Source organism: Coloeus monedula (assembly GCF_965178545.1).
Source record: "Coloeus monedula genome assembly, chromosome: 3".
NCBI lineage: Eukaryota > Metazoa > Chordata > Aves > Passeriformes > Corvidae > Coloeus > Coloeus monedula.
This window is the reverse complement of record NC_138783.1, coordinates 31,405,321-31,421,676: the sequence shown is the minus strand read 5'-3', so window position 1 is coordinate 31,421,676 and position 16,356 is coordinate 31,405,321. Positions and strand designations below refer to the sequence as shown.

Here is a 16,356-nt window from a genome sequence, read left to right as displayed (position 1 = left end):
AATTAGGGATGTCTTAATAGTGTTGTGAACCATTGATGTAGCTGAATAAATGAGGTGTTCAGCATGTTATGCAACAAGACATTCTACAAGAATGTCTTTACCAGCCCCTTTGTATACATACAAACATATTCATGGGAGTGTGTGCATGTTTTTGTTAGGGATTCAGAGTAACAAAGGAGGATACAGAGTGATGCTTTCATTTTTGCACTGGTGTTTGGAGAATCTTGCCATGGTGAGATTTTGGGACAGGTAAAACTCTTACTGGCACCATAATTGAGGCAAAAGGCTCACTGAATGCTAAGTCACCATTCGCTGTTACAGCAGACTGGTGGGGTTTTCTTAGTGTGTGTAAATGTGAGTTGCAATGTGGTGTTTCTGCTGTTGTCCACGTTAAATTGCAGCCTGTTACATATCCTGGCAGATGGGCAGAGTTAGCTCCAGGGCAGCAGGACTGTTCACAGCTCCTCTCGGCACTCTCACTAAGGAGAATTCGTGTTGTACTGATGTGGCGCTCCAGGACCAGACATCTTGTGATGCTTCCAGTCAAATCAATGGAGCAAGATCGAGGTGAGGTGGAAACAAACCTGGATGAACCCTAGAGGTACCGTTGAGAAGTGTCTTGTGTGGATTGGCAAGTCTTATTTTCAAAAAAACACTATTTAGGCTGTGTGTAAGTGTTCTGGACTTTATAAGTTTTTGTTACCCCAAATGTAAAATACGCCTTTTTGCCTGCACTACCAAAACCAGTTAAATTCTTCACTTCCTAGCTCAGGTTCATTTTTCTTTATTTCTGCTACTTTTGTTGGGTTTTTTTTCTTTCGTTTTGCATTAATTTAGTCAATTTAAGGCCTGTCTAATTCTTAGTGATTCGTCTTTTAATTTTGTGTTCTAGTGCCTATAAATACAGCAACTACTTGTTAAACACCCAGATTGGTACCAATTTCTTTTAGACTATATGTTGTGGCAAAATAAACAAGGCAGACATGGAGAAGTCAGATCTCATCTGACCTCCTTACTTTATGGACTTCGCTTTTGCAGGCCATCAGAAATGATGTGGAAGTAGGGCCTCTAATCTAATAAATCTTGGCTGCCTGTAGGTTTGTATATCTGCTTTCTTTTTGTCTATTTTTATGCTCTTTGAGGTTTATTTTTGAGACCTTTATCCTGTGGGCTCCGTGGGCTTAGAGGAGACATCAAATCATGTAGATTTTGAAAGACTTGTTTCCATAAGAAATGAGGTGAAAAAGTGGGGGGTAAAATTATTAGGTATGGATCACTTTAAAAATAGGTAAAAGAGATAAAAAGCAGTAACACAAGAAAGGGAAGGTAGAAACCCCCAAAAGGATCTGCTTTAGAATCAGAACAGGGTATAAAAATAAATCTTTTTTCAGAGGATCACATCTTTTCAGGCTCAGTGTGCTGGTGTGTGGTCCTTGCCATGGAGAGTTTTAACAAGTTTCCTTTGGTAGAACTACTCACACCAGGGTCGAGGAGCTGCTGAATGATAACTCAGCAGTTCTAGTTCTCTTCAGTGTATTAGCAGGCTAATTTCTTTTATTATTAATTACTGAACACAGGGTCATGGATAGCACTCTTGTATGTGAAGCACATTCATACAACTGATTTAATTTTGCAATATAATCTTATAGCTACCTTGGAAAAATAAAACAAGAAAAGATTTTATTGCAACAAGGAAATTACATGGAAATATTTACTTCCCAAACTCTTGCAAAAAAGATAGCTGACAACAGTAGCTGTTAAAGACTTCATCAATTTACTGTGAAAAACCCCCCATCTGATTCCCTTTCTCTTAAAATATGGTTTGTAAGATGACTTGGATGATGAGGCGAAGGACACAATTCTGAGATCTTTGTAGAATTTGTTAACCATCTCTCCTTTTAAACCAAGTAACTATAAAATGAAAAACTGAATTTACTTTTAAATTTGAGAGATCTATTTTGGCATATTTAAAAATTAAGCTGCAGCCGGAAGAAGAAACCTCATGCTAGAAACAGAGCTTCAGAGGGTGGTACCCATCAGTGGTGTCTGCCTCAGTTGAGGCTGTAAAGGGCATGCTTGTGCCTGTTTTGTATAGGTAGCTTTCCTGTAGGTTTTATCTCTGTTATTTATTCTCCTGCATTGCAGATTCATTTGTTTTTTAAAGAAGTTGATAAGAGCTACATAAAATCAAGGACAAATGGAGTACTGCATGATTCATGCCTATATACTGTGTCTATGTGAAGAGGCAGCAGTAATTGCCAAAAAAAAGTAGAGGGTTTTGCCTAAAATGCCATTTGATGTGCTTGTCTACAGAATTTTATGGTACTTTGTTACTGCTTTTTCCAACAATCTCCAGTGTGACAGGAAGGGGCAGAGCCTGCACGGAAGGAAGGGAGGGGTTACTTACCTGCACACAGGTATTATTAAAACAATGTTGGTCATACAGACTTTTAATTTTGGTGTAGGGTGGCTCTAGAACAGAGCTGTGGAGACTCTTCTAGGGAGTAGTGTAGCCTTTCTTCCTCTCAGAGGTAGGTATATGGCAAGTAGGAATATGATGATGTCAGTATAAGAAATCTTCAGCTCCCTTTTTGCAGATGCCTTCAATGGGAAGAAATCCAATAAAATCAAACCTTGAAAGGATAGGGTATTTCTCTAAAATTAGTTTTGCATGCTAATAAAGGTCAGCAAATGGCACTTATGGCTAAAGTGACAAAGTTTGTGTTTTAACAGTCTTTCACATTCATATGGCTTAACTGAAAATGGTGGCAGATATTCCCAAAATCCCAATATGCATTTACAAAATTATTATTTGAATACAAAGTGGTAAGTCATATATTTCAAATGTGAAGTCTGAAAATACAAATGAAAGGTGGCATGAAAGTCTGTCAACAGTTCTCTGAAAGCTTTATGTCTGCAGATGTTGAAAATATTTTTTATGTAGTGCTGCCAAATTTCAGGATTTGATGTCTCAAGATATCCGAGGAAAGAGTTCATCCCATATAAAAGCCACAAGTATTGTACCTGAAATGAGAAGTTACAGAAAGCACCTTTATTTAAATGCATTTGAGAAGGACTTAGTACTGGTATGGAAAATTAACATTATATTCAAGTATTTGAGTGTCTAACACAATACTCCAGAGACTGCATCAGTACTTTTTGCAAAGGAAGCTTCAACAGGCCATGCAAGTGGTCCCTGTGAGTTAATAATCTTGTTTTCCTTAGTATGGTTAATGCTTTGATCCGTGTAAGCCAAGCCAAAGGCAGAGAGTTTGGCTAGGTGAATCCAACACGGGCACCTTCCTGTTCCTGAACAGGGTTCCTTTCTTTGTAGCTGGATGTATAAACAACTGAACCAGCAGCTTAACCTCCATCTTTCACCTGAGTTTGATAGCTGTGTCTGTTTTGGTAACATCATTTTTAGGCACTGCCAAGTGGGTGTAGGATAGTGGGTGTTTTATTGAAGATCATTCTGATTTAGGGCTTATTCTTGAAGCTGAAAAAACTGTAAAGTTAGAGATAGTGTACAATTCTCATGAAGAAACTTCTATCTCAAGTTGGAAGGGACCCATAAATCCAAAGGGCATCCAAATACAGTTTACTATGACCATCGGTGTATTCTTTCAGAGACAAAGAGGATGGCATTGATGGCATTGCCCACACATAAGCTTGTATTTATGAAACTTCTTAGATCACAAAAAAAGCTTATTGGAAGGGATTCTGTTTAGTCCAGTCTCCCATTCAGTGCAGGACTTTGCCTATGCTACATGGGTCAGTGAGACTTTCCCTGGCTGAGTCCAAAAAACCTCCACGCTAGTGACTGTAGCATTTCTCCAGGAACCTAATTTCAGTGTTGCTGCACCCTTCCCCCTGAATGTTTTCCTGGGGTCTAAGCTGAACTTCCCATGCCCCAATTTGTGGCCTTGCTGTTACTTGTTGCCAAAAAGAATGGTTAATCTCTGTTATCCTTGTAACTACTCTTGAAATAATGCTTCACTGTACTTAAAACAACACTTTCATCTTATTTTTGTGGCCTAAACAAGTCCAGTTCCCTCAGCCTTCCCTCTCAAATCAGGTACTCCAGGCCCTTCATCATCTTTGTAGTCCTCCACTGCCTGCATCCTGTTTTGTGACACGTTGCTCTTGAACGAGGGGACTCCACCTATGTTCCAGATGCCACCTCACATGCATTGAGTAGAAGGAGGCAGTAATCACAGAATCAATTTGTTTGGAAAAGCCATGAGATTATGGAGTCCAACCTGTCACTGAACACCACCATGTCAATAAACCATAGCACTGAGTGCCACATCCAGTCTTTGCTTAAGCACCTTGAGGAACAGTGACTCTACCACTTTCCTGGGCAGCTTTTTCCAAAATCTAATCACGTTTGCAGTGAAGAAATTCTTCCTAATGTCCAACCTAAACCTCCCCTGGCACAGGCTTATGCCTATGTCTTCTCATCCCATCACTGGTTGCCTGGGAGAAGAGACTGACACCCCCCCTACCCCAGCTGCAACCTCCTTTCAGATATTTGTGGAAAGCTATAAAGTCCTCCCTGAGCCTCTTTTTCTCCAGGTTAAACAGCCCCACCTCCCTCAGCCACTCCTCATAAGAGTTGTGCTCCAGACCCTTCACCAGCTCTGTTGCCCTTCTCTGGACACACTCTGGCACCTCAGTGTCCTTCCTGAACTAAGGGGCCCAGAACTGGACACAGCACTTGAGGAGTGGCCTCACCAGTGCCAAGTACAGGGAAAGCATCACTTCTCTGGTCCTGCTGGCCACACTATTGTTGACACAGGCCACGCTCCATTGACCTTCTTGGCCACCTGGGCACACACTGGCTCATGTTCAGCTGCTGTCACCAGCACCCCCAGGTCCTTTTCTGCTGGGCCACTTTTCAACCACTATGCCCCCAGCCTGTAGCCCTGCTGCATGGGGTTGTTGTGGCCAAAGCTTAGGACCCCGCACTTGGTCTTGTTGAATCTCATGTTGCTGGTCTCAGCCCACCTCTCCAGCCTGTGGAGATCCCTCTGCAGTGGTGCTGATCCCAAACTGCTGAATCACATGCTTTGTCTTGCAGAGAGACCAAACTGTTGTGAACAAACTTTAATTCAGGTCACTGTTAAACACACTGGGGAATATGAACTCCCAGTACCGACACCAGTGTACTCTGCATGGTATTGGCCACCAGCCAGGTGTCAGCCCATTGATTGTGACAGTTTGAGGTCAATGGTTTAGCCAACCTTTATTGCAGCTAATAGTCTTTTTGAGTGACCCCACCTTGAACCAAGAATGCTGTGGGAGGTGGTATCAAAAGCCTTACTAAAGTGAAGGTATGCTACATCCCTGCTCCCCCCTCATTCCCACGTGGATTCATCACAGAAAGCAACCAAGCTGGTCAAGCATGGATTACCCTCGCTAAATCTGTGCTGACTGTTCCTGTGATTACCTTTGTTTACATAGTTGGAAATGGATTCCAAGACTAGATACTCCACCACCTTCCCACTGACTGAAGTGAGACCAACTAGCTTACAGTTCCCTGGGTTCTCTTTCCTCCTCAAAAGGGGGCATAATACTGGCACATTTCCCATTGGCAGGAACCTCCTCCAACTGCTGTAGAGTCTCATAAATGAAGGACAATTCCAACACTGGCCAACTCTACCTCCATTTCTAGGTGAATCCCACTAGAGTCAGTGGATTCACAATCACGTATGTTGTTCCTATACTGTTGCTCCCTATTTATTGCTTTCTTTCAAAATTTTTACTGATTTACACAGAGGTTTGGGAGCAAATTTTGCTCGGGAAGACTGCGTGGTACCTCAGCCTTTATTCCATGCCATCCATCACTAGGTTGTCTCTCCCATCCTCCAACTGATCTGCATTTTCTCTGGACTTTTTTTGTGATTAGGATATTTGTAACTCTGCATGCCCCTGCTCTTAGTTCCAGCTGAGCTCTAACCTTCCTGATTTTGTTTCCAAGTGCCTGTGCAAAGCTCTTACATTCCTCCTTTGCTGCCTGTCCCACTTTCAACTTCTTACATGCTCTCCTTTGTTGTAGGGAAGCTCTTTGTCTAGCCAGCAGGGAAAGGCTTTCTGTCCAAATTCCCAGTCTAACTATGTGACAGATTCCTTCTGCACATCTCAATCTATTACTGAGCTCTCATGAGCTTTTTTTTAAAAATCACCCTTGTAATGTATACTTTTCTAATTTATAGCAGCTTCCAAGGGAATTACTACTGACTTAGCAATTCCCTAAACAAGCAGAATTTTTTTTTGAAGTCCATAGTCTGGACAGCTCTGCTATTTACCTTCCCAGTCCTCCTCTGGACCCTGAACTCTTGTGAGGACTACAACCCAAGCGGCCACATTCACCACCCATTCTTCTCTGTAAGCAGGTCAAGTTCAGGATTAACCACTCACTGGCCCTTTAGTATTTGAACTAGACATAATTACTGACAGTTTCTAGGAGCTTCGTGGATTGCATTCACTCACTACATAAGAGTTTTTGCTCAGATGATGTCTGTGGAGCTGAAAACCCCTGTGAGGACCAGGGTCTGGGAATAGGAGTAGTTTGTTTTCTAGTTGTTTGTTGAAAACCTCCTTTGCTTCCAAGTGCCTGAGATACTGAACACTTCACTGCAGATGGACTTGGAATTCTTGTTTCTTTGCTTAAATGTTTGAACTTGCTGGCAGCCTCTGAATAGCCTCTCCTCTGAGCAGAAGGCTCAAAGTGTCACCTGCTGCCTTCTTCCTTGCTTACCTCTTCCATTTACATCTACTGCTAAGTGACTTTTGTGGCACTTATTTTCTAAGGAATAGTATTAGTCTTTCTAGTAAAACTGATCTAAAGAAAGGGGCGTTGATTCTAGAAACCTAGCAGGAGGCTAGGCCAGGTTGGATGGGGCTTTGAGCATCCTGGTCTAGTGCAAGGTGTCCCTGCCCCTGGGTAGGGGGGTTAGAACTGATGGTCTCTAACATCCCTCACTCTACAATACAATTCTATGACATGCTAAGCTGGCACCTGTCCAGGAAAGGGCATTTCATTTTATTGACCTCATGACTATCTTGTCACCAACTTTTCCATTCATAGCTGCCATCTCCCTGGTACTGAAAGCAGCATTAGCTCCGTCCCCATCATTACTGATGGTATAATCATCCCTGGACAACTAACGTGGATTCCTTTGGCAGCAAAACAGAAACTGTCTTTGTTCCACTGGTACTTACTGAGTCTATGTTCACAGGGCAGAACTTAGGCCTGCCTGTGCTAAGTTATAAACACTTGCTGGCATCTATGTTTATTGCAGGAATCGGGAGTTTATTGCTGCTGGAGAATCACCTTCACCAAAATATCAACGAAGCCATTTTGAAAAATGAATAATTAACTACAATTTCAAGATTAAATTCCTGAAAGACCATAAACTACCAGGAGATTTGTTTATGCTAAAAGAAAATTTCCATTTCATCCTCATCTTGTGAAAGTGATAATCAGTCTTCCTCTTGTTCCAAGTGTCCTTTCTAGGAACATTGTTTACAATGTGCTTACAGCCAGATCAGAGTATCAGTTACATACTGAACACTCTCCATCTCCTTGTCCTCATAGATTTTTGCTATGGCCATAAATGAGAATATATTGCACTTTGCACAGGCAATTTTAAGTTTCGTGATATGTTAGTCCATGGTTCTACTGTGGTAGTTATTACAGCAAAACACAAAAAACCCTTCTGAAAAAAAGTAAGTACAAAAAGTAAGGAAGTAAAGTAAGTAAGAACAAAGTAATTTAACCATCTAAGAGGCTGATGCTGGAAGAAGTAAGACATCATATTAACATATCATTGTGACTCTGCCAGTTTCTAGGAAGTCTGAAACAGCATTTCTACTGCCATGTGAATTCTGAAAGTAATTTTTTACAATTGAATTTAAAATATCCCTTCCCTCATCATCTACTCTCATGATTCTGCTTAAAGGTTCTTTCCCAAGAATTGTTTACAACTACTGATTTGTAAGGTCTCTGTGAAATGTATGAAATGCATCCATGAAACATCCTTGTTTTGTAATAAGATATTTATATCACTAACAGGTGATCCACAGACCTGAGATCTGTAACTAAATGTTGGCTACAGTAGTGACACTGCAATAAGTGATGTGTCCTGAGTATTCACATCTTTACAACTGCCCAGTCTGGCGTTCCATTCCCTCACAAATCAAGAGACAGCATTCAATGTATTCTGTATGTATATTCTAGATGTTAACTAATGACAAACCACTGTTCATGAATTTTCATAGAAATAGAACATTGCTCCCTAATTACATTCTAAGTCATGGGTCCATTTCAGTTAAGGTCAGTTGATTTTATGATGTCAGAAATCACCTGGAGGTTTTCTGCAAAGCTGTTCTGCAGGACGCATGTCGGAATGTAAGTAGAACATGGGGTTTCAGAATGCCTCCTGCTTCTTTAAATCACTTGCCAAAAGATTAAATCCCAAATACTTAGAACCTGGAAAATCTTTAAATGGTTATGAGGTTGAAATCAGTTACTGTATCAGCAAGCTAAAGCTGAATTGTGAGAAATACTGTATGGCCTGTCAGGACCCGAGTGATGCTGATCAGCTTTGTCTCTGACATTTCATTAATTTCTCTCTCACTCTGTTGGTTCAGTCATCCTGTTTGGAGATCGAATTTAACAAGATTATATTAAAGTGAATTTCAGTTAGGTTTAAACTTCTGTCTTCGTTTTGTGCTGACTGAGAGTCAAGGCAAGTAGAACGTGCACAGACCTGAACTCAGGAAAAGGAAGTGTTTGGTCAAACAGGAGCCCTTTCCAGGGTTTCCTGTGTATATTTTACATCCTGTTGTGCCTTCATCACTGTTGTACCTTCTAATAGGATTAAGAGTCATGAAAGAATTCAGGATTAGTAGACTGCTTCTTTATATACCCTAAGCAGAAAGCTCAAGATTTTTAGGGACCAACTGTAAACAAACAACACCATGAAGTATCACATGGAGCATTTTCATCTGCACACAGCTAGAAGTCAAAATCAATAGCTTCCAAATTAAAACCATAATTTAAGTTAGAAAAAACCTAGTTGCTAACACTTCTTAAACTGCCAGAACAGACTGTGTCCAATAGTGACTGGGGGAAAAACACAGAATGGGAACTGCAAAGTTTAGACACTATGGGGATAAAAAAGATTTGATATAATAAAAGTGGTAACTGAGAAAGCATATTTAAGGCACTTATCCCAATACCTGTGGGTAGGGTTTTTTTTAATTTATCATCCCCCTGTGTTTGTAAACTGTCACAAACAAGACAGACACTGCGTGGTAACCAGTATGTTTCTCTTTTTGAAGTTCATCAGGCTGATACTTACTTTCAGGTAGGGACCTTTAAAGGTCCTTCCCAATCCAAATCCTTCTCTAATTCACAAAACAGTGCTGCAGGCACTCTACATAGAGCATTAAAAATTTTTAAAATACACAGCCTGCATTTGCAAAATGAAACCATGATTCTGAATGACTTCAACACATACATTGTAATCTACTATTTTCTGGATTTATTTAACACAAAAATCAAGCACACTCTCAAATAAAGAACACCTATTTCCCGATTTATGAACCATGTACTAAATAACACTTTCTCAAATACATAAAGTATTAAGAACTTACCTAAGGATGGTGCTATCCAATATACTAGCGAGTAACTCAAAAATTTGTCATAGAAGCAATCTGCATGTAATGAAAAAGCCAGTGCTGGGTTAAATATTGCTCCTGTGAGATTTCCACCTGTAATAAGATGTAAACAGCATGAAATCAAACCATCTTTCTTAACATTTACTTTAAATTAAAATGCACATACACCATACTACAAGAAATCTAGACCCTGCAATAAAGTGAATTAGCAGAAGCAGTTTGAAGAGATAAAACTCTTCTCAAGTTATTCACCTGATGACATAGTAAACAGTTTAACTGTTTTCTCAAAGGCTTTAAAACATGTGAAGGGTAAGCTATAACTTCCTTTATCTCTTTCTAGCAAATATTCTTTAAAGAGATAGGTCTGGCCAATGTGGAATGTTTCTAATGATAAAGCTGGAAGCTATTTCTGTATCATGATTTTAGAGGAGACAGAAATTACATAAGTCATTACATTATAGCCTCATGTCACATGAAACACATATGCAAGATAAAAGAAAAAAACTGTCAAGTACTGTTCTTGCTAAGCTGACCCCTCTACTTTCTTAAAGGAACACTAATATTACCATATCAATGTACAGAACGTTAAGATTTTCAGATGGTATAAGAACTGTGGGAAACTTCTATATGTTGTTCAAAGAAAATAGAAGCAAGAGCCACTCCACTGTCTTGCAGAAGGAAGCCAAGCATCTTTCCTTGCCTCTGACTTCAGATGTAAATGAAGTTGCCTAAACATTTTCTAAATCCAAACACATTACACTGGGGACTAAGCTGTAATTACACTGCAGATACCTGGAGCTAAGGATGTTTAATTCTTACATATGTTGTTCCTCTCATTGCAATTCTGCAGAAAAAGCATTACTCATAGCTAAACTATCTGTTTTCCTCTACTGTTAGTTACTAACCACCCCATACCTATTTTATCTATTAACCTATTCCCATAAAGTATTCTGTAATTGCACCTATATAATTCTTTACAGCTTATTCTTGACTTCTCCCCAAATAAGCTTGTATGAGCTTTGAACTCACCCTTTGTACAAATACCCTGCTGCTGTAATCCTCATTTGCTATGACTGTGCAATCATTTACTCAAAGTTTTAGTAAAATCTTTGTCATTCTCTTCTCTGTATTTCTCTTTCTATATTCTCCCTATTATTTCTTTTACTGTTATTACGGTTCAGGAACATTTTAATCTTTGTTTGCCTACTCAGTTCACTGTGGTTTTACACTTGTTCTCAAGAACAAGTCAGATTTACTGTGCAGTCTGTTTTTCTGCACACTGACATATTAGCAATGTCCACAGTTGCCTGGAAGCCCAGTTACAATAATTTACTTTGCTTTAATCTATTTATGACTCCACTGCTTCTGCTTCTATATCCACAAACATAGAGTTGAAAGCAGAATTTCACTCTCAGGATGCAGGTGATGAACATTAAACATTAGACAGTTTTAGCTGCTGTATTTCTTCAATATTCATTACTAATAACTACTAGAATATCAACCATAGGCCAGGGGCACTACTATAATCTTACTTAAAATTATTTAACACCTCAGTCTCTGTACCAGAAAAGACAAATTATTTTATGGCAGAAGAAGTGTAATCTCTTTGACGGGATATGCATAAAAAGTTTAAAAGGGGAAGTAATGCCACACAGGGCATGAGAAAGTAATTTTACCTTTTTGCCTCTACTAAAGGCAAAGCCAAAATTAGGAAGAAACTCAGAATAAAAAATAGGTATCTCATTTGTACCTTGATATGTTAGGCTCAGAAAAATCTAACCAATTTCATATGATTCTGACTTAACTGTAATGCTGCCTGTAAATAAAAAAAAGCCCTCAAAAGGTGTATTGCTTTAACCCCTAAATAAGTACTTTCCCAAAAGAACTATACAAAAATATCCTTTACCATCTTGCATATGGTCTGCATCCTTAGCTAATGAATCATTCCCTTAATGTGTAAAGACATAATGTTCTTTTTTTTTCTTTATTTAGTAGAAAAAAAGAGAGTGAAGCAGAACTTTTGTGTTCGGTATGTACTACTATAAAAATTTGGTTTGTGTAGGGACTAAATGTAAAAAAAAATCCAAATATTTATAAGTACAAAAAAGTATAAGAAAAAGTAAAGGAACAGCAGTAAGGTACAGGGCAGACCTCAGTACCTACTGAGATGTGTTTTTTCCAACAGCTTCATTTATTCAACCATAAAAATACAACTGAATGTTTTTGAATCTTCTGTGCATCAATACTTTTAGACAGGTGTAAGCCACAGGGATGTGGCTGTCCTTCAGAATTTTACCCACACCAAACTGGAATGAGAGGTGTTCCTTCTTACAGTCCCTTTTTAGACAGCAATCATTCACCTTGCAGGATACAGCTTTCAAACTCATAGCAGAGCATAATTCATGGAGTGAATTACGATATGCCATGTATGAGGTGTTTTTTCTGTAATTTCTAATTCACTCATAACTGTATCAAACACAAGTCCTGAAGGCACAATTGATTTAGTTTTTTGAAATCAGAGTATAAAAAGAAATCACTATAATGAATTTTATTTTGTAAATTTAATGCACCTGGGCTCCTAGCTAGAACACTGTATTTACCTGTCGCTGTTGTACCGAGAACGGCGAAAAACGACACAAGTCCAATTTCAGGTTAAGTGGCCAAAATGGCTCTATTTAATGATATAAATCAGCTTATATAGCTTTGTTCACAAGGGTGGCATGACCCCACTGGTCACTTGACTATCCACCCTCTAGAGTGATAGGTGGAGGTTCCATAATGCCCATTCAAAATATTTTTTCCAATGGACAAAACAACTTGGACAACAAGTTTGCAGGTGCAAGATAAAGTCTTGGTTTACAAAAAACTGTTTTCAGCTAGCTTGCATGAGAAAGAAAAACTTCACAAGATGCTTCAGCAGCTGGAAAATTCCTCTGCTCCTAGCCTTTTAGTATCCACATTTACCAAATTAAAGTTTAAAAAAATTATTATTCAGACAAGACTCTAAACTATTCAATACTTTTGTACAAAAAAGTAAGAGTGTGTAAGGGTAAGTTTGCCTTAATTTGTGCTGGTTGCTTGAGCCTTTGGTACTGGGTGTGCAAGGAAGATCTCTTCCTCTTAGAGAAGCACTCAAGTTTCTTATAAACAGTAAACAAAGAGGTGCAGAAGATTTCCTGAGAATGATCCAGCTCAGCTAAATTGTTTATCTGTCTGTCTTCACAGCCTGCAGATGAGAACTCGTCCTGCTGGAGACCATGGTTTGTGACACCTGATTTGTAAGTCACTCTCCCTGCTGCGTGTAAGAAGCAGAGGTAGGACAGACATGGTTAGGGCTATGCCATGAGATGCACAGGACATACGGGATATGTGCAGCAGGCATCGTCCATGGCCACTTACCAGGCCCCTTGTTATTGCCTCAGCTATGCCAGGATCTGAATACACATACATTTTTATAGTAGACTAGTAGACTGTAGTTTAAAAGAAATGCAAAGAAAAATGTCCAGGTGGCACAGGGTGTTGTGCACATGACACAAAAGAGGCCTGGGCACCTCAGCAGGTCTGAGGTTTCCTAGAAGTACGTGCAGATCGATTGCACTGGATAGTCCCAACAAGCCCAAGTTTACGGCACAGAAGGGCACTCAGCCTTCTCGTGGCACACAGCCTTCTCCTGCTAGAAAAAGATAGGAACCTGGCCAATGACACTGGGAGTGAATTCTTTGTATGAATTAGCTAAAAGAAAGGCAATGTGACACATATTATTTTACATGACTGTTTGCTAAGCAGGAGAAGAATGTTAGGAATCAGGAATCCAGATTTCTATGCTTGCAGAAGAGGGAGGAGGATATTTGGCTACACTTTCACCAAGCAACGGAGAAATATATTTAATGTCCTCAAATGCACTGACACCTTGCTTCTGCTTTTAAAAGTTAACTTTAGAAAGTAGTTCAAATTACCAAGTTAATTCTCAAAATTCCCCATCGACTTTTGTCTTTAAGGTATTAGCTAATTTCAGCTAAAAATAATGAGTAAAGATTTTTACATTACTACATCTGAAAATGTGACTGTACATTGTTCTAGATGCTATTATGTTAAATAGCATTAATACAGCTAAACCTTTAGGACAAGGCATTAGTGACATCCCGGATGTTTGCAGATAAGAGGAGTGATCTCCCTCTCTCAAAGGGATTTGGTAATTGCCTAGATTACTTTTTCTGTGGTGGGGGCAGTAGCACAAGCAAGGAGTTCTGTAATCATGTCTTTCACCTCTCCAAGCTACACGATCTCTTTGCCAGTAGGAGAAGGACTCCCTGCAGGGCAGTCCTCAAGTGACCTAACAACTCTTGTCACTTCGGTGGGGACAAGAGGGAACACCAACAGTCAGAAGAAGGAAGTTCAGACTGACTCCCCTCACCTCTCCCTTCCCACTGGTCCAGAGAAGATGGACAGGTGACAGCATCCCAGCTCTGGGAAGCACGAGGTGACAATCAGGTAAAGGCAGGGATATGGACACACATGGCATTACAGACAATAAAACAGGCACCTCTTTTTTTTCCTTTTTTTTTTTTTACATTTGGTATCATGAGGTATTATTTCTGTATGTATTCCACAAATAACCATTCCTGCCTCTGATTTAGGGAAATAGTTAAATAAATTGCACTGATATGAATTATGCATTATTTAAATACAGAGTTTCTATATTACCAGTCTGTACCCTGCTGTTGCACAATCAGCACTTTTTCCTGATGCAGCCAGCGGTGCTCTCCCAATGACACTTAGTAATCAGAACACATAGTATGAAATCTCTCACGCTGTATAAATAGTTGGATTATGAAACAATCCTTCACTGAGATATTTTAACACTTAACCATATGTACTTGCAGACCTGACATAATTTTAAATGTGTAACTCATTTCGTTCTTAACCCCATACCTGCCTGGAATGCAACCAGGCAAACTTTATATAAACGCCAAATGAACTTCGCATACGTAGGACGATACAAAAAGAAATCATCAAGGAAAGTGTAATCTAAGAAAAAGCACTTTGCATCTAAACACTTCTACGAAAACAGTAAGAACCCCTTCCATTACAACTTTATTGCAGGAACAGAAGGAAAAAAAGAAAAAAGACTAACCTGCATACACGAGCATGGTGATGAGAAGAGCAATCAAATGGACTCTGTATTTGGGATTAACACTTTCGGCTCGCAGGACGGCCAGCTGGAAAACGACAGAAAAGAGCAGTTCTATGCAGAATGCCTGCACCTCTGTAGTCTGCATGGGGCTGCTGCAGCCCTGTGAGAGTGCTCCAAAATGTGGCTCTGCCATCTCCAGACTCCAGATAAAGTGCATGAACACTCTGGCGAGCACTGCAGCCACGAACTGAGCGGCGATCTTGAGTGCCCCCATCCTGAGCGATGTCCCGCCGCCCCACATGGGCTGCAGGGTTCCGCAGGGATTGCATGTGCTGCCGGCGAGGGTCAGGCCGTGCAGGACGGTGAAGCCGTAGGTGAGGGTGAGGGCGGTGTGCGGCTTTGGCTCCACGTTGCCGAGCAGGCTGAGCTCGTTCGTGCAGGCGCAAATCTGGAAGGTGCTGAACATCTCCACAAGGAAAGCGAAGAGGTGCGGGCGGGAGCGCAGCCGGCGCCGGGCCAGCCTCCGGCACAGCCCCACGGTCACCACGACGCCGGACATCAGCAGCAGGGAGCTCCCGACCCCACCGACAGCCATGCCCGGAGCTTCACAGGCCCGAGGGCTCGCGGGAGGTCCAGCCCCACCACCTGCGGGGAGAAAGCAAGCGGGAGAGGGAAGGAAAATACCCCCGGCTTTCCCTTGGAGGTAGGAGCCAGCTTCTGTTCCCACCTGCGAGGCGCCTGACTCACCCTCTGCTCAGCGGAGCAAAGGGCAGGGGTGAGGGCAGGGGGATCCCGCTTCCTGCCAGGGCACGGGTTAGGACAAGGAAGCTCTCTCCCGGCGGCGGAAAAGCACGGGGAGGGGAGCGGGGAGAAGGGGGCTCTGCTGCCCCCTCAGCCCCTCCGCCGCGGGACGGACCGAGCTCCCCTGTCCCCTCAGCCTGCCGGAGGAGAAGGAGGAGAGGGAGGGCCTCCGCTCCCGGCCGCGGGGGAACGGGAGGCGAGCCGATTTCCCGGCGGGATCGGCGTTGCGGTGTGTCCGTGGCTGCGGGAACGATTCCAGCCCCAGCGCGGAGCCGGGCGCGGGCTCGGCCGCGCCGCCCCCTCCGGCGGGCGCTGCGGCACCGCGCATGCGGGCGGGGCGCTGAGGGAGCGGGGGGCGGGCGGGGCAGCTCCGCGGGGCTGGCACCGGCACCGCCCGCACGCACCGGCCTGGCACCGGCACCGGCTGTCCACGGAGATCAGATCCCTCGCCCCGCGGTTTGCAACAAGCTCCAGAGAGAGACATTGGTTATTTATTTGGAGTTGCGCAAGCCTGGGTGTTCGGTGGTGTTCAGCAAAAGGAGCGTGCCAACTATCAGAACTTTTTTTACTATTTGTACGTTGTAGCACACACAGGCATTACAGAATTACAGGATCAATTAGGTTAGAGAAGACCTCTAACGTGACATGGAGTCCAAGCTGTGACGGAACGCGACCATGTCAATAGACCATGGCACCGAGTCCTACATCCAGTCTTTCCTTAAACACCTCTAGGA

At 41.8% G+C, this 16,356-nt stretch overlaps 1 protein-coding gene across 1 annotated transcript; it reads right to left on the bottom strand.

The window, feature by feature from the left end:
* Nucleotides 1-2,363: 2,363 nt before the first annotated feature.
* On the bottom strand, nt 2,364-15,416 carry AQP11 (aquaporin 11; the record flags this gene model as incomplete). Its single annotated transcript, XM_082278494.1, has 3 exons — nt 2,364-3,024; nt 9,664-9,780; nt 14,822-15,416. The coding sequence occupies 3 exons, from the start codon at nt 15,414-15,416 to the stop codon at nt 2,972-2,974; spliced, it is 765 nt and encodes a 254-aa protein (XP_082134620.1). The 3' UTR covers nt 2,364-2,971.
* Between the last annotated feature and the right edge of the window lie 940 nt (nt 15,417-16,356).